Source organism: Pelodiscus sinensis, chromosome 4 (genome assembly GCF_049634645.1).
Source record: "Pelodiscus sinensis isolate JC-2024 chromosome 4, ASM4963464v1, whole genome shotgun sequence".
NCBI classification, from domain to species: domain Eukaryota; kingdom Metazoa; phylum Chordata; order Testudines; family Trionychidae; genus Pelodiscus; species Pelodiscus sinensis.
In genome coordinates this window covers 102,978,711-102,997,399 of record NC_134714.1, presented here as the reverse complement: position 1 = coordinate 102,997,399, position 18,689 = coordinate 102,978,711, and the positions used below count along the sequence as shown (strand labels likewise).

Sequence of the window (18,689 nt, the reverse complement as noted above, 5' to 3'; positions counted from 1 at the left end):
GCTGGTGCGCTCCTAAGCTTCTAGACCCTCTTATTTCACCACAACATGTTTTACTGGACTTATCCTCCAGCTACAGTCGACTGGACTCTCCGTCTCATCACTTAAAGTCCATGTGGCGGCGATAGCTGCTTTTCACTACCCCGTTGAAGGCAAGTCGTTTTTTTTCCCATCCCATGATGACTAGATTTCTCAAAGGATTGGCTAACCTTAATCCACCACGTAGGCCTCCGCCACCTACATGGACTCTTGACTTGGTGCTTCATGTCCTAACTCGGCCACCGTTTGAACCGTTGGCTATGGTACCCATGTCGATGCTTACAATGAAGGTATTCTTTCTCCTTGCCATAACATCGGCATATAGGGTGAGCGAATTAGCTGCATTGATGTCAACACCTCCCTATACAGTCTTTAGTGCAGAATCAGTGATACTGAGATCTCATCCAGCCTTTCTACCTATAGTCTGCACAGATTTTCATATAAATGAGCCAATCGTTTTGCCATGTTTCTATCCAAAACCTCATGCCTCTGTGTGACGCTCTCCTGCATACCCTCGATGTTCGTAGAGCCTTGGCATTCTATATAGATAGAACTCGTACTCTTCGTAAGACGGCTCGCCTCTTTGTTTCGACATCAGGGCCTTCTAGGGGCGAGCCCTTATTGGCCTAGCGTATTTCTAAACTGGTTGTCTTTTGTATTACGACTTGCCACACTATTTGTAAGAAGCCTCTCCCATTGCAGCCTAGGGCCCACTCGACACAAGCAGTTGCTGCGTCTGCAGCTTTTGTGAGAGGAGTCCCTCTACGGGACATCTGCCGGGCGGCGACTTGATCTTCTACTTCCACTTTTTCAAGGCATTATGCAATCGTTCAGCACTTTACCTCTGATTCAGCGGTAGCCTTGGCAGTGCTACCTAGTGTTCAGAATCCTGATTCCGAAGCCCACATCTTACTGCTTCGGAGTCACCAGACGTGGAGTACCCATGGGGACTACCCGAAGAAGAAGAGGAAGTTACTCACTTTGTGCAGTAATGACGGTTCTTCGAGGTGTGTCCCCGTGGGTGCTCCACGACCCGCCCTCCTCCCTGCTTCGGAAACTTGTCTTTCTGTCTTGTGGATAGGTGGTGAGATGAACTGGTGGGCGCCGGACCGCGCGTGGCAGATGAAAGGCGCGAAACCAGCTCGCGCACGCACGGTCCGGCCACACACACACACACACACACACACACACACACACACACAGCGCGCTCTGGCAAGCTCCGATTTGCAGTGCCAGGACCAGCCCGACACCAGACATGGAGCACCCACGGGGACACACCTCGAAGAACCATTGTTGTTGCATGAAGTGAGTAACTTCCTCTTACTTTTTCTTGTCACTGGATGACACCATTGCACAGATTTTAATTTTTCCAGCACCAGAGGATTTCCAGAAACATCAAGACTTTTTAAAAAAGTTGGCCTCAGTCTTTGGTGGCCTGGCTTTATTTGTGCAGGAAAATATGCACGTATCAGTGGGCGTCACCCAGTCCTCTTAATGGGGAGAGTAGCTCTCCTGTTGTATCTTGCAATGCATATTGAGTAACCAAGTGTTAGTGAGGTGTAATTTTATAACTTCTAAAATACAGGTAAATAAGTTTGAGTCTTCATGTTCAATAAGGATGTTAGTGCATAGTTGTTTAAATGATTAACTGATAAGCCAGGACTTACTGGTTAATCCAAACAACTACAGGAGGCTCCCGCTTTGCAATGGTCCTATTTATGATCCCCCCCTCACGAAATTTTCCGTAGGTGCGGAAGGGGCCAAAATCCCCCAACTTGCGTCCTTGGCCCCACATTTACAATGGCGTACGACACCTGTCATAAATGTGGATTCGAGTTATGATGCCCCGACTTGCGACGTGATCGTTTCTGGAGATAATGTTGCAAGTTGGGGGCAGCCTGTATATACACACACTGAAACCCTTTGATGCCACTGTATCAGAGACAGCAAAGGGGTGAGAGCTGGTGTCCTTGGCCAGCTATGAATTTCCAGTGAAACAATAGAAACCTTTTAAGTCAATTTAACAAAATGCTTGTAAACATGGATTGAGAGGAGGTAAGCAAATGAAAAGGTCTGGGATATTTTATTTTTAAAACTGTTACTGGAGTTACTGGTTCTTATCAGAATAGTGATAGAGAAATGTAGCCGTGGTGCATTCAACACGAGAGATCCATTTCCTGGACACCACAGTACAAATCAGCAATGGTAAATTAGACACCACTCTCTACAGAAAACCCACTGACTCATACAGTTACCTACATGCTTCCAGCTCCCATCCAGAACACACCATACGATCCATCATCTATAGCCCTAATCTTCTCTAATCCCATTGACAGACCAGAAACTTCAGGATCTCTACCAAGCATTTATAAACCTCAGCTACCCACCCGGAGAAATAAAAAAGCAAATTGAAAGAGCTAGACGAATACCTAGAAACCAACTACTTCAAGACAGACCCAAGAAAACCAACAATAGAACACCACTTGTCACCACCTACAGCCCCCAACTTAAACCTGTCCAACACATTATCAATAAACTACAGCCTATACTGGAATAGGATACTAAACTCCAAGAGGCTCTGGGAGACAGACCCATAGTCTCCTATAGACAACCATCTAACCTCAAGATGATTCTTGCCAACAACCACAGGACATACCGCACTAATACCAACCCTGGTACCTTCCCTTGCAACAAACCCCATTGCCAGCTTTGTCCACGTATTCACTCTGCTGATACCATTATTGGACCTAACCAAGTGAGTTATAAGATCAAGAACACATATTCCTGCGCATCTAGAAATATAATTTATGCTATCGTGCCGAAAGTGTCCGTCTGCTTTGTACATTGGACAAACATCTCAGACACTTCGCCAAAGGATTAATGCCCACAAAACAGATATTAGACAGGATCACAAAGAAAAAAGTTTCTTGCCGTTTCAACCAGCAAGGACATTGTCTCAATGACTTGATTACCTGCATCCTGCTTCAAAGGCCTTTTAAGACTACACTCGAAAGAGAATCCTCTGAACCGTCATTCATGCTTAAATTCGACACTTTACACTTAAGTTTGAATAAGTATCTAATAATAATTAATTATAATTATATAATTATCTAATAATAATAACTCTAATGATCTTACCCATTTCAAAGATTATCCCCAATTATCACCTCTAATACCATTAGCTCCCAGATATTTACCCCCCACCTCCGCCATCCTCCTCCTGTTCTGAAATTTGATTTGTTCTTTTCATATGTGGTCATTTTTTTTTAAATTGTATCCTTTGGTATATATGGTTGTGACTATTTTCTTCCACTGTTTGATCTGAGGAAGTGGGTCTGGCCCACGAAAGCTCATCATCTAATAAACCACCTTGTTAGTCTTTAAAGTGCTACATAGTCCTGGTTTTTGGTTCTTATTAGTTCATGTTTAAAGAATACTGGAAGGCTGTACCACCTGTTCGCTGCACTTGCCAACCCGGCTCTCCCCTCAGCCGCTGAGGAGGGCCAGGCTGCGGCTGTGCCAGCCAGGGTCATTTCCCCTCCCCTGCAGTGCCAACCAGGACTCCTTTCACCAGCCTGGGCCCCTTCCCAGGCCAATCACCCCCAGCCTGGGCACCTTCCCTTCAGCCCTTTCCCTTCAGCCTGGGCCCCTTCGCTCCCTTCCCACCTCCCACCACATGGGTTCTGATGCCCCAGAGCAGCTGTTTTAAAAACACAAGCCTGCTGTGTGGTGACTGCTGGAGCTTCAGCAGCTTTTGTGTGGTGGCTTGGGGTCGGGGTGCACCATGGTCCTGTCCCCTCTTCATGCAGATTCTGCCACCGGCATCCCATGTGGGGGAAATCTCGTTCCCCTGGGGTACAGAGCCCCCAAAAGGGTCGGAGGCCAGAGGTCAAATCAGTGAGGCAGGAGAAAAATCTAGAAAGGAAAACTTTATTATGCATGCATGCAGGCTGACAGCAGAACCATCGCAGTCAGCCCTGAGTTACAGGTTTTTGGATCCTTTATACAGAATGCTTAGACCAGGCATGTCCAAAGTCCGGCCCGCGGGCCAAATGCGGCCCGCGGTCGGATTTAATACGCCCCCCCCGCTTCTCCCGGCTCCCCGGTGCTTTTTTTAACTGGCACGCGCCGCTTCGGGCCGCCGCCGTGGTCCCAAACTCTGCCCCTGCACTCCGCTTTGGGGCTGAGAGTGCAGGGACAGCCCCCGCTTCCTCCCCCTCTCCTGGCTCCCCGGCGTTCCTATGACTGGCGCCGCTTCCGGCCGTGCCGCCGCCGTTCATGGCGGCCGCTGCGGTCTTAAAGTCCTCCATGTAGGGCACGTCCGCAGCCACGCTCCCCCGCTTGGCTACGGGTTCGCCCTGCCCCCGGGCCGCCGTGAGGCCAGCGTGCCCTGCGCTCTCCGCCCGCCTCTGACCCTGCAAGCCTTGGGGCTGAGAGTGCAGGGATGGACTCCGCAGCTGCTGAGATCAGGGACGGACTCCGCAGCTGCTCAAGCTCAGTATCTGTGATTGGCCCTGCGCACTGTCAGCTTCCTGGCGGGCTCAGGCACGTGGAGCTGCGAACATTAGAGACTTCGCCACAAACGGGCTCAGGCACGTGGAGCTCATCATTAGAGACTTCGCCACAAACAGCCACAAAGGCAAGAGAATTCTTGTTGGGCAGTGTATTAGTGCAGTGTATTACTTGGGCAGTGTATTAAACCTCTGGCACTGCGCTCACATGATCCCTTCCCCTTCTGGTCAATTTAAAAAAATGGCGACTGTAAATAAGAGAAGGAAAGTTGACAGTGAGGGCCGCCGCTTCCAGGACAGGTGGAAACTGGAATATTTCTTCACTGAAATAGAGAATCACTGTGTTTGTCTGATATGCCAAGAGACTGTGGCTGTTTATAAGGAATTTAATGTCAAGAGACACTACCAGTCGAGACATAGCACATACGACAAGCTTACAGGGCACGACCGCAGTGAAAAGTTGAAGCAACTTGAAGCTGTTTTAATGTCACAACAGAAATTTTTCATAAGAGCCCGTGAGTCAAATGAAAATGCCACAAGGGCGAGCTATGAGGTGGCAACGTTAATTGCTAAAAATTGCAAATCTTTTGCTGAGGGTGACTTTATCAAAGAATGCGTTATGAAAATGGTTGAGAATATCTGTCCCGAGAAGAAGCAAGAGTTTGCCAACATTTGCCTGGCTCGTAACACTGTAGCACGGAGAATTGAAGAGATTTCATCAGATATTAAGAGACAGTTGACATCCAAAGGAGTGGATTTTGACTTCTTTTCAATAGCCTGTGATGAAAGCACAGACCTATCTGACACAGCTCAGTTGCTGATTTTTATGAGAGGGGTGGACGATGAAATGAATGTGACTGAAGAGCTACTTGACCTCCAGAGCCTTACGGACCAAACAAGAGGAAAAGATTTATTTGTTTCTGTTAGTTCCGCCATAGATGACATGAAACTGCCTTGGAACAAAGTTACTGGGATTATTACTGATGGGGCACCTGCCATGGTTGGTGAACGAAGTGGATTATCAACCCTAATTGTAACAAGGTGATCGAAGAAGGAGGCAAAGCTATTAAACTCCATTGTATCATTCATCAACAAGTTCTCTGTGCTAAACATCTCAAATATGATCATGTTATGAAACCGGTGCTAAAGACTATTAATTTTATTAGCTCTAAAGCCCTGTGCCACCACCAGTTTAAACAGTTTCTACTGGACATCCAGGCTGAATACGAAGATGTTTTATATCACAACGATGTAAGATGGCTCAGTCGGGGGTCTGCACTGCAGCGTTTCTAATCTCTCAGAAAGGAAATTGGAGAATTCTTGGAAACAAAGGGACAACCAATGTGAGAACTATTTGATCCTATTTGGCTGGCTGATTTGGGGTTTCTAGTTGACATAACAAAGCATCTGAATGTACTGAACACGAGTCTTCAGGGGAAAGATGCAGCGGTGAACCAGGTTTATTCACACCTCAAAGCCTTTGGGACAAAGCTGCAACTTTTCATAAGGCAGTTGTCACAAACACAGCCCAATACCATACATTTTTCAGCGTTGCAGGAAATAATGAACAGTTTTCCACAGGACAATATCAGTGCGCAAACGAGCAGGTATGCAGCAGACATTGCATCTCTGGCTGGGGAGTTTAAACGGCGCTTTCAGGACTTTGCAGCTATTGAAAAGGAGATCAGCCTTTTCTCCTCTCCATTCTCTGTTATCCCCGAGGATGCTCCAGATCAGCTGCAGCTCGAGCTCATTGAGCTGCATTGTGACAGCGAGTTACGCAGTCGTCACCAACAGCTCTCTCTTGTGAACTTTTACCGCCAACTGGATAAGAGCCGGTTTCAAGAGATTCGAACATTGGCTAAGAAAATGCTGAGCTTGTTTGGCTCAACATATATGTGTGAGAAGACATTCTCTGCTATGAACTTTAACAAGAACCGCGTGAGGACAAGACTAAGTGACTCTCACCTGCGTGACATTTTGCGCATCAAAACCACTGCCTTTGAACCAGACCTAGCCTATGTGCTGCAGTCCAGATCTCAGTTTCACCCTTCACATTAGTGTAGGCAAGTTTTTTTTTCAATTGAGATGAATACATTGTAAAATCTCAGTTAATGTCAGTTGGTCTAAATCAGTTATAAATATATTTGGACACAACATGTATAGTTGGTGTTATGTCGTTTGCCGTTTGCAATAAACTTTGCATAAAATAGTTAATTTGCATTTAATTTTAATGGTTCAAAGAATGTCAGGCAAAATGGTCGGCCCTCACGCATGTTCACTTCATCAAATCTGGCCCTCTTTGAAAAAAGTTTGGACACCCCTGGCTTAGACAGTTCAGTTGTTGATTGTTTTCTTTAACATATCAAAGTCTCAGCAGAAGTACTCTGAGACTTCTGTTCACCCCAGGAGTGCTAGAAGTAAGTTTTACAAAACAAAGGCACATGAGAATGTGGAGTGAGTAGTATTACAAGGCAAACTGTGAAAAAGATAAGAGTATACATGATAATTTGTGACAGACTAGGAGTATCCATGAATTTGAGAGAGGCATTTGTAAGGGTCTTTGATTAGAGTTAATTTGATTTCACTCTGATACAGGGAGAGAGGTCTGGAAAACTTAACCCTTACAGCAGTTTTCTTTTAGAGAGTTTTGATTTCTGCACAGTCCCCCCTTAGACACAATTGGAGTTATTTGATTTTCCCCACACCCATCAGCTGTTTTTAACAGCAACCGCCCTCCCCTTGGCTGCTGCCAGACCTTCAGCCAACTGCTCTGCGGCTGTTCAGAGGAGCTGGAGGTCTGAGCATGAGGGGGTGGGGGGCACTTACTTGTCTTTGGGTCTCCTGCTGTTCTCATTAGGCAGAAGCTCGCACACAGCTGTTACTCTAGGGGGGGAGTGCTTCTTCTCAGCTCAGCAGGCTTTCTCTCCCTCCTTTCTTCCATCTTCCCTCCCCTGCAGCAGTTTCAGGGCTCCAGTGCATGGAGCTGGCAGCAGCTGGTTGCTGGAGGAGGGGGTGGCAGTGGCTTCTCCCTGTATTTTTGGCCTGATACTCTGGGACCGAGTGAGGAGCTGCTGCCTGCGTCTGCGTGGGCCAAAAGTGCTCAGGCCGTCACCTGCCAGTGTTCCAGCCTCAAACCCTCTCTTCGCGCTCTCCCCCCCCCTCCAAGGCCTCCCCCACAAGAGTAGCGTGTCAGCCACCTCTTCCTGTGGGGAAGAGAGAGGAGGGAAACCCCAATGCTCCATGGTGGCTGCACCTGGAAGCAGCTGCCTCAGTGCTGTAGTGCACCACCTCAGTCTGGTCCTAGAATAGCCGCTTGCTGGCCCAGGGCTACTCACCCTGGACAGGCCCCTTCCCTGGCAGCTGGGGAGGTGGGAGTGGGGAAGGCGGCTGAGGGCAGATGGGTGGCAGGATGAAAACTTTTCCTGCAGGACACAGTGACACATGACGTCACTTCCATCATCCTGCAGGACAAATTTTCTTTAATATATAGTAAGGATGGGTTTCTAGACACAATTACTATTATTGAAACTAGTAGCAGCTTCACAAGTAATGAAAAGAATTTCTTGCCCTGCTTAGAACACATTTTATGTTTTACTGATTATCTTCCGGTATATTTAGTTTTAATCTGGTTGTATTTTGGAAGCTTTTTTATAGTTTAGTTAAGGTACTGCATTCATTTGTAAAGGTCACATTTGTATTTTATTATGCAACAATATAGACCAATATTGAGCATGCAGTTGAGACAGCAGAAGGCACATACCAACAAAAATACCTTAGGTATTTTCTAAATGAAATTTATTTTAAGTTTGTCTCCCTTAGGCTAAACAAATACCATCCCACTAGTGAGAGATTAAAAAGGTAATATTTTGAATTTGGCAACACTTACCAATTTTTGTGAAGATTCATGCTACTTTTATTTTTATTTTCTGTTGCATTTTTCTGTAGCTAGTACATTGAAGAAATATAATAGAATTTTGCAGGTAGCTTCTTTAGCATTTTGGAAACGTAACACCAAGACTTCTCCAGTATAAAATTCAGCTAAACTCTCAATTCAGTGTACAATAGGTTAGAAAAATACTACTATTTTCATCCATTTTGCACTGTTTATGGAATAATTTGCACTATTAGGATTCCTTCACTTTTAAATGCTATAAAAATTTGAAACAGTCGCATATTCTGTGTCTGTTTCCTGAATATTTGCTGACATGAGTTATAGATGACCAATTAAAAAAATTACTTTGTTCAGATTACCAAGGAATTAGTTTGGTATTTAAACTGAAAAATTTAATAAAAAAAGGTTTGAAACCTACCAACATCATGAGATATAGGTTTATAATGTATATTTATCAGTACAGTAATTACTTGTTTAACACATGCCTGCTTAACACGTTTTTGCAATAGCATGATTTTCTGGGGGGGAACATTTTTCAAATAACACGACCATCCCCAAAATAACACACAAATAATCAAGTGATGGACTACTTCACGCGGTGGTGTAAGTTGGTGAAAACAGTGGTAATACGCATGAGCGGATGAATACATGTGGTCACAGTGCTCTTCCGCTCACATGTTTATTTTTTGTTTTAACAAACTGCGGTGACTTGTGTTGCTAGTTATCTTGTATTGCTAGATATCTAATGTTGACGACCCAGCACCAACAAAAAATTGACTTTGCCACCACCATCACCTGAAACGTAACCCCTATCTTTTTCATTATTTTTAATGGGAAAATTGACCCGCATAGCACATTTTTGCTTAGTGCAAACATTTTCAGAAATGCATCTATAGTGTTAAATGAGAAATTAGTGTGACTTAGAAAAAACTTGTCATCTAGGTGCTTAATTATTTAAGGTATGTTTTTGACTCTATACAAGATCTTTTGTAGCACAAGTTGTAGTTTGGAAAAAATCCTAACAGTTCACGTTAACTAAAATTACTTTACTACAAAAGGAAATATTCTAACCTGATATGAACCTGTGTTAAATTGACAAATTTAATCTACTATATATTTGAGAGAATTTGTGTGTTCAAGAGCTCCTAAATGGTTAGAGCTGGGACCCACCAAGTTTGGAATACAGCTTCCTCTTATCATAACTTAAAGCAGAGGTAAGGGTTTAGTTGTGCCAGGAAAATGGGGTTTGCCTGGATTGGGATTGCTTCTCCTAAAACCATATAAAAGAGAGACAGAATCACCAGGCAGCTGAAAGGGACTTGCTGGGGGCACACACACCCCAGTTGAAAACTGCTCCAGCCCTGTGCCTCCCACCTTTCAGGCATCCTTTAGGGAAGGGGTGTGTGGGTTGAACTTATACAGGAACATTGCTGGCTTTTCCCCTTTATCAGGGATTTGAGGTGGTCAGCTGACCTGTGCTCTTTGCTCTTGCTCCCTGACAGGAAGGGGAAGAGCAAGTTGCTCTGGGACAAATCCACCTCCCACGCTGCCCAGAGCTGCTCCTCATCCCCCAACTCTGAGTCCTGCATCCCCAACTGCTGCCCTTTGCCCGAGCCCCTTGCCATATATTTTTAATGTTGTTTATTCTTTTAGTCTACGTAGTTACACACGTTAAATGTAGAATCAAATTATCTAGAAGCAGGGATTTTGCCCTGTACATTACAGTTGATTTGGAAGATAGTTTTTTAAAGTAGATGTATTAAGAAACTGATAATCAGTCATATCCACTTTGCATACAGAATAAACTCTTTCTGCAAAAAAACTAACTCTTTTTTAAAGCTTTATGATTTATTAATTTGTGTTTTTATAGGATTTGTTTTGGAGTTGCAGACAAAGTATCTTTGATGAAATGAAGAAGAAATTTTCACAGGTGACAACTGAAGTCAGCTATTTAGAGTGATAACCAAGATGCATCATAAGAGCATGATACTCTAGCTGTTTTTGTTAACATGAGCATGAACTACTTAAATTCTTTGCATGTTTTATGGACTAAAAAAAACCTTGTTACATGCAGTCATAACAAGAGAAGCTTTGATATATTTAGTTTTAGGCTACGTCTACACTGGCCCCATAAAACGGAATAGTCATGCAAAGTCAGAATAGGGAAATCCGCGGGGGATTTAAATATCCCCCGCGGATTTAAATAAACATGTCCGCCGCTTTTTTTCCGGCTTGGGGAAAAGCCAGAAAAAGCGTCTAGACTGGTGCGATCCTCCGGAATAAAGCCCTTTTCCGGAGGATCTCTTATTCCTACTTGAAAGTTTTGTGGAGCCAGTGTAGACGTAGCCTTACTGTTTAATTGTACGTTGTCCCTTATGAGCACTTAGTTCTCTTTTGTATGTTTTGTTTTGCCAACACCAAGAAATAAGTGCATTTTTTGGAACCTTAATGTTTGTTTGCTAAAATTTAAAAGCATGGGGTTGTAAACATTAACTCAGTCACATAGGGCCCAAGATCTAGCAAAATAAATTAGATTTTGTGGCTCCTAAGTGTTGCCTTGCCTTCATAGTGTATGCTTTATAACTTGTCCACAAACTTGAAGGAAAACTACGTTGTTCGCTCAACCCAGCAGTCTAAATGCTCACAACATAAAGTTGTCGTCATGAATAAAATAACATTTATTTTCATGCACCCTCAAACATCAATTTGGGATTGATGTGTTGCATGCACTCTGAGCTCTCTTAGCCACCATTAGTGCTTTCTGATTCCGGTTCTTTGCAAGAGAGCCAACTGTGGTATGCTAATTGCAACTTTCAGTGAACTAAGTATGGTGTCTCAGAAGTAGATAGTACAGAAAGGGGGAAGTTGTGGTTGCAGAATGGCCAAGAGACTGTCTTGTGGGTTATTGTGGTAGACACGGATGGAAGGAACAAGATAAGGACTCTGTGGTGAACTATGAAGTATAATCAATATTTTCTACTCCTAACACTCTTGCTGTGATTGATTGGTCATTTTAACTAGGGTGTAAAATCCTGTTTAATCAGTTATCTTAAAAGTAACGTTTAACCAGCTGGATCTTACCAGCAGGTAGTCACTCCAGTCCAACTGGGTTGGAGTGGCCTCCCACATGTGGGCAGGGCCATTGGCCCCCAGTCCTGTAGGGCTGCCAATTGGTTACCAGTAAGCATCACCTGGTAAGGTCACCTGTTCACATCCCGACTTTTAACCAACACCCCAAAGATGTTAGCACAGAAATTGTTGAAGCTCAGTCTGTTAGCCCATGTTTTTTAGGTGTTTCTGTAACACTATTAATACCACTAACTAGCTCTTGGTCTTCAATATTCCTGCAAGTAGAAGTTAATTAGATTACAGTGTACATTGCCTGCCCTATTCCATGGATTAAACCTCTTAAATGTAGGCCGGGCTGCTTGTAGAACATCAGCCAAGGCCAAGACCAAGAAAGTCAGAGGGATGAGCCACTGAAGCAAGCTGCGAGTCTGCTCTGCTTCTCTCTGGCACTCAGTGAGAAAAGCCCTGTAACTACTGGACAGTGTAGCAGTCAAAGTGCCAAGTCTGGCGCTGAGTGCTTCGGGAATGTAGTAAATAAAACTCATCATAAAAATAATCACTACTGAAAAATCACTATATTTGAAAAACTTAAAGCAACAAATAGTCTGATAGCACTTTAAAGACTAACAAAACATGTAGATGGTATCCTGGGCTTTCATGGGCACAGACCATTTCTTTAGATGACTGGTCATCTGAAGAGGTGGGCTGTGCTCACGAAAAGCTCATGATACCATCTACATGTTTTGTTAGTCTTTAAAGTGCTATCAGACTATTTGTTGTTTTAAGTTTTAAGGTCCTCTCCACAGAGAGCGTAGATAGGGTATACTACAGGTTGACCCTCTCTAGTCTAGAACTCTCTGTTCTGGAAGTATCCGTTGCCTGGGATGATTTTAGTTAGCTGCATGTACACTTTTCATGGATGTGGCCAAGTTTCTTGCAGTCACATACATTTTGTTTATAGCCCCCAGTCCTCGCTGTCAGCATTCTATGCTGTAAACCAGTGGTGCTCAACCTTTGTTAATTTGTGACCCCCCCACCCCCACCCCGGGGCCGGGAAAATTTTGGTTGAGCAAAATAAAGCTGTCCGGAACATTTTGTTGCAGCCCCTTTAATTTCATCCCCTGCCACTCCCCTCCCCCATCCCCGTGGCCAGCCCAGCTCTGCAACTCCCCTAGAAAACAGTCGTGAAACCAGAGCTAAATAACTCCTACATGTCCTCTAGCAGAATCCTACATGTCCTCTAGCAGCCTAGGAAGCAGTGGAAGTGTTGGTAAACCAGCTAGACAATACTCCCTTCCTGTGGTCCGGAAAAATTCTCTGGTTTGGAACCGATCAAGTCCCAAGAGTGCTGGACTAGAGATTCAACCTATACTCAATTGCTGGCATATGTCTCACTTTCATGGGTTACAATGTTGTTTGTATAGAAATGGAATTTTTTAAAATGTCTTCTGTTTTACTGTCTTAGAACCGAGAAAAATGGTGAGCCACTTTGAGTAGCATTTTGTGTGTCTTACAGAAAGTGAGTTTTGAACAGATGAATTCCAAATCTGATCCCATCTTGTAGAGTTCTTGCTTGCATCATGTCTGGAACTTTGTAATGGCTTTCTTGGGCAATTATTTCTCTCCCCTCTGAGTCTTCAAAAACAACCACCTTCTCATTCTCTGTAAATGGGATTCTGCTATAGAGATTCCTTAGAGCATATTTAATATTTTCTAAGAAAGAAAGAAAGAAAGCAGAATTGTGAAACCAATTAAGTGGATCTTTCACTACGAAACCCTTAAGTGTTGTATGTGTGTGTGTTTTTTTTAAATTTTAAAAATGAAAGAGCAAGACAGTTGCAGACACAAGTTTGCCTATGGTGGATGAGACCAATTTTTCTTGTTTCTTTTAATAAAAAGTTTGTGCCAGAATGCTTTTTGCAAATGGCAGAACTTAATTATGCATGGATAAATATACCTGAACTGCAACTTGGAAAACTTCCATTTTGCTACTGCATCTGATGATTTACATACCTTTTTCAGTGAAGGCTTAGTAGAATTGTTCAGTTCTCGTATTCCTTTGTTGTCTTTAGAAAACATACTATGCTGTGATGTTAGCAATCTTAAACCTAAGCTACATTTATTAAATAAGCAAAGTACACCTGATACAGTATCCTTGCTTTTATTTGCTTTCTAACTGTGAAGTTCAGTAATTTTTCTTGTACTTAATTTCTAGCACTTTAGAACTTCGATTTTTTTTTATGTCTGTTTCTAATGACTGATTCATATCTAAAATATGTATGCATCCAAATGCATAGATGTGAAAAGTCTAAATATCTTCAGGAGTTCTAGCTCTGCAGAAGAACCTTAGTTGACACATGTTATGTTGTTTGACATTGATTTTATACTTCCCATGCTTCTAAAATAAAAATTTTAGATTTTATTTTGTAAAAACATAGCAGAATTGTATTTGTAGTAGCTGGAGTATTACAAAGATATATGCAATGAAGAAAAAATTCTCCTTTTAATCTACTGAATAGTTGCTTTCTCTGATTTCAGATAGAAAGTGCTGCTGATGAACCCAGAGTGCTGTGTATAATACAAGATACTACTAATTCTAAGACAGTGAATGAACGTATCACTTTAAACCTGCCAGCTTCTACTCCACTGAAAAGGCTGTTTGAGGATGTGGCCTCGAAAGTGGGCTATGTGAATGGAACTTTTGATTTAGTTTGGGGAAATGGAGTCAATGTTGCAGATATGGTAGGTAATGGCAATCTTTTTTTTTTTTAAAGAAGAAAATTGGATGAGGTGAACATTTGTCAGAATGTATATAAGAACCGTTCTACAAAGTTTTCCCATGCATCTAGTTCCTATAGTGACCCTAAGACCTTGGAAAGTTTCTAGTCAAACACAACCTAGAAAGTTGTTGATGTTCCTAGGCTTAAGTCTGAATGTCTTACAGTTAGTTGATTTCAGTTAGTCTGTTTTGTAGAGTCAGGAGTATTCTAAAAGGAACAGTTACTGAACAAGTGACTGACAAAGTTCTTAATATGATCATTCATATAAATCTGATAATAGGCTTTTTAATAAAAGAATCAGAACAATTAAATCAACACACTTCTCAATTCTATGTAAGAAGCAGATTGTAAAATTATTTTTAGAACTTTCATAGTACAAAGTATTTAAAGCAGCCTCCTTCATAGGGATTTCTTGTTGTCTGAATTTGTAATTCACAGCACTGCTCCTCATGAATTGCGTGCTTTAGTGCTATATATCTTTAAAATGTAAGTTGTAGCTTCATAACTCTAATTTCCATAGAAATTCTGCATAAAACACTTAAACATAGGGGTTGGAGTAGGGTAGCTCTGTTTATTTCCAGCAACTAGAAAAGATAGTGCTTTACGTCCTTCTATTCAGTTGTTTCTGCACGCTAAAATTGTTTGTATTTCAGTAGATGTATGGAAGTTACAGCATACTTGGAGTTACTGTCACCAGCTGCATAAAAATGATTGTATTTGATTGTATTTCAGAATCAATCCTATAGACTAGTGGTTCGTCTCCTGAATAAACTGACAAATTTGCAATACTTATTAAATATTATGGTTAGGATTTGATGTATACACTGGTTTCTCTTGAGGAGTTTCTCTGAACTCCTAAGTTGATACTAAAAGCTGCGTATGTTATAGATGGCAAAGTATTTTCTTTTTCATTGCAGTGTAAGTTATTCGAAATAATATAGTTAAAACACCTTACTGAACTTGTTCACAATCTCTGTTCACAGATAAATGTCTGTTTTATTCTTACAGACTCCTTTGGATCAAACCAATGATAAATCTATTCTTGATGCTGGTTTTGAGGTAGGGAAGAAGAATTTTCTACGGTTGACAGATAAAGATGGGGAACAGCCTCATACAATGTCGGTAAGCCAAAATAAATATATTCATAGCATTTATTTTCTTTTTCAAGCTTTATCAAAGAGAAAATCTTTTATGCCTTATTCTTGTGACAAGATTACTTTATTTTTCCAGCCCTATACCAAGTTTCCCCCTCAAATTGCCAGTGCATCTCAATTACTTGTTTTACTTGTTTGTCCCTACAGTAAAAATACCAGTGATTAAAAATAGTTATTTTCTGTTACTGCTTGACTAAACTTGCCACATTTATATTCAATATTGTTTAAAGACACTTCTTAATAGTATTATCTTAATAGAATCCCAGCTCAGTGTAAGAGTTCTTAATACTACAGAGGGCCTTTAGCGGCAAAGATGTAGCTACTGCTTCAATTTTGTAGGCTTGCATTTTTATTTTTAAAAATCAGGAGAAACAATAAATATTTTAAGTCAGTTTGTTATACAGCCTCTCTCCGAGTTACGAACGAGTTACGGACCGAACACTTGGCTGTAACTTGAGCTGTTCGTAACTCGGATCCCACTGAGTTACATGCGACCGCGCTGTTCGTAAGTGCGGGTCGCATTCGTAACTTGGGGACCGCCTTTATGACCGCTCCATGGGAGCTTTGGTCATAAGTGCAAACAGTCATAACTCGACCGTTCACAACTCAGGGAGCGGCTGTAGTCCATTCTGGGCTGCCACTAGGGATGTAAAATCCAGTGTAAGTGGTTAAATGTGATGTAAGGGGAGTAGACTGGGAGCAGGGCACTCCAGCCCAGCTGGAGCAGCCACTACCTGTTATGTGCCTGGGACTGCTGTGGCTGAGCTGGAGCGCCCTGTCGATGGTGGGTCCCATGGGGCAAGAGTAGCCCTCTGCTGCTGGTGGTAGGTGGGGAACTACTCCAGCCCACTCCCACTGGTTAACCAGAATCAGTAAGCATCACCCGTTAACCTTTCACATCCCTAGCTTCTGCTGAAATGTTTGGAGATTCCTGCTGCGTGAATTTTAGAATTCAAGGAAGTGAAAATAGTAATGGCTTATGCAAACCAGGCATTGGGTAGGCTAGCTACATAAAATGTGCTGCTCTATTAGTATTCCCTTGTCTTAGACCTGCTGAGGCTTTGTTGATCAGATTGTCTCATGTGCTCAGCTTTACAGTATGAACAGATATATTCAGGATAAGACCCTCAAACTCACTCTTGGATTATGAAAGTCAGAATTTGAATCCAGGCTGGGTATTAATATTTTTGGAGGGAATTTTGGAGGGAAATGTGAAGGCTGAGTGTCCAGCAAATTACTGCTGGCTCTTACAGTTTTTGGGTGTAAGTGTACGTGTGCCCAAAACATTGGATTGGTGCATTATAAAACAGGAATAATGTGAAGATTGTTGAACTAAAGAGTTACCAACAGCTATATATAATAGCTTCCAATGATTTGAATTTAACAGTTAAACCACACAAATGAAATGTGGCTTAATTGTCACCACTCAAGCAGTTAAGAGCTATTAATGGAATTGTCATGCTAATTCCACATTTAACCGAAGTTGAGACAGGGATCCCTGAATATGGGGAACAGGTAGCAAAGATCTATGTTTTTAAAGTGCCCAACATAATCTATTATACAAGATTCTTGCAGGCTTATTTTTTCAGAAGTTCTGATGTCTTGGTTATTTCCAAAAAGCCTTTGAAATTCAGCAAATGCAAAAACCGCTGGGCTGCGTCTAGACTGGCATGATTTTGCGCAAATACTTTTTAACGGAAAAGTTTTTCCATTAAAAGTATTTGTGCAAGAGAGCGTCTATACTGGCATGTGCCTTTGCACAAAAGACTTGCTTTTGCACAAAAGCACCTGTGCCAGTGTAGATGCTCTCTTGCGCAAGAAAGCTCCGAAGGCCATTTTAGCCATCAGGCTTTCTTGAGCAATAAATTAACTTGTCTGTCTACACTGGCCCTCTTGCGCAAGAATACTTGAGCAAGAGGGCTTATCCCTGAGCCGGAGCGTTGGAGTATTTGCGCAAGAACCACTGATTTTGTACAGTACAAAGTCAGTGTTTTTGCGCAAATACTCGCTGCCAGTGTAGACAGGCAGCAAGATTTTGCGCAAAAGTGGCCGCTTTTGCGCAAAATCTTGCCAGTCTAGATGCAGCCCTGCTGTTTCACATAACATTTTGTTTTAGTTGAGAGAGTCTGTTAAGTAACTGTTTTGCAGGTGACATTTGTGTTCATCAGGTAAATTTTTGGCAGTTCTACTCTGGGGGTTCCACATGGAACAGAAGCCAATTTTGAAGCTCCCATAGTAGATATGTTTGCTACAGTACTGCAAGTTCAGGGTTCAAACCTTACTGATAATGTAGAATAGGATTATTATAATTTACATAATAGAACTTGTTTTAGCTCTTTTCTAAAAAAGCAAACACAACCCCTGGCAATTGCATACATTAATATAGTAATATTTCTTGGCAAAATCAAACACTTGAAAGTTAGGAAATGCCTGATTTACAATTGTCTATTTCATCTTAATTTTTTCCTTATTTGCTGAGGCATCATAATTTTATATAGCTCTGTTAACTGTTTCCACTAGGCATGTGAAAGTATATCCAGCTACACAGTTAACTGATGAATCTGGGCTCATTGATTGTCTGTCTGTCTATGTCTCTCTCTCTCTCAGACAGTGGGGAGAGAGGGGACAGGTGGGAGTTGGTACATGTGGGGAGCTAGTTTTCAAGCCAGCTCCCCATGTGTACCAGCTCCCGCCGATCTGCTTGCCCACTTTCATCCTGCTGCCTCTGTATGAAACAAGGTTTCAGGATGTGGGCTCCAGCTGGACACTGCCTACCTCATGTGGATCCTGGGTGGTGGTGCTGTGGGGCTAAGGCAGGCTCACCCCTGCCCTGGTCCTGCACCACTCCCAAAAGCAGCAAGCAAACTCCATCCCAAGTCCTGTTGTGCCCCCTCTGTTCTGTGGAGATAGGATGCAGGGTGGGAGAGGAGGTACCTTCACAGCAATGCCTGTCTTTTTTTCTTCCCTGCCTTGCACAGCAAGCAGGAGGCTCCCCGGGGGGAGAGTAGAGAGTTCCAAAGCCAATGGCAGGAGATGCATAGCAGTAGGGGGAGAGGGCAGCTGAAGTGCCTGCACTTGATAAGTCTCTTGGCCAAACAAGTCAGGATCACCTGTTAGAGGCTCCAAGATCTACCAGTAGATCCTGATCTACTGGTTGGTGACCACTGCCTTAGTACATAGCATGGATTCTTAATGCAGCAGAAATTAGGAAATGCTTGATTTACTTAACTTTGTTTAACTCTGC

The 18,689-nt window shown here is 42.6% G+C and overlaps 1 protein-coding gene across 3 annotated transcripts in view; it reads left to right on the top strand.

The window, feature by feature from the left end:
- Positions 1-18,689, top strand: part of USP47 (ubiquitin specific peptidase 47) — a 172,948-nt gene that overhangs the window by 19,518 nt on the left and 134,741 nt on the right. For 2 of the 3 annotated variants that reach the window (XM_075927891.1, XM_075927890.1), the window contains exons 2-4: positions 10,313-10,372; positions 14,050-14,253; positions 15,300-15,413. In XM_075927891.1, coding sequence (XP_075784006.1) covers positions 10,313-10,372; positions 14,050-14,253; positions 15,300-15,413 — 378 coding nt within the window. The remainder of the gene's footprint in view (positions 1-10,312; positions 10,373-14,049; positions 14,254-15,299; positions 15,414-18,689) is intronic. The other variant, XM_075927892.1, reaches the window with a different exon arrangement.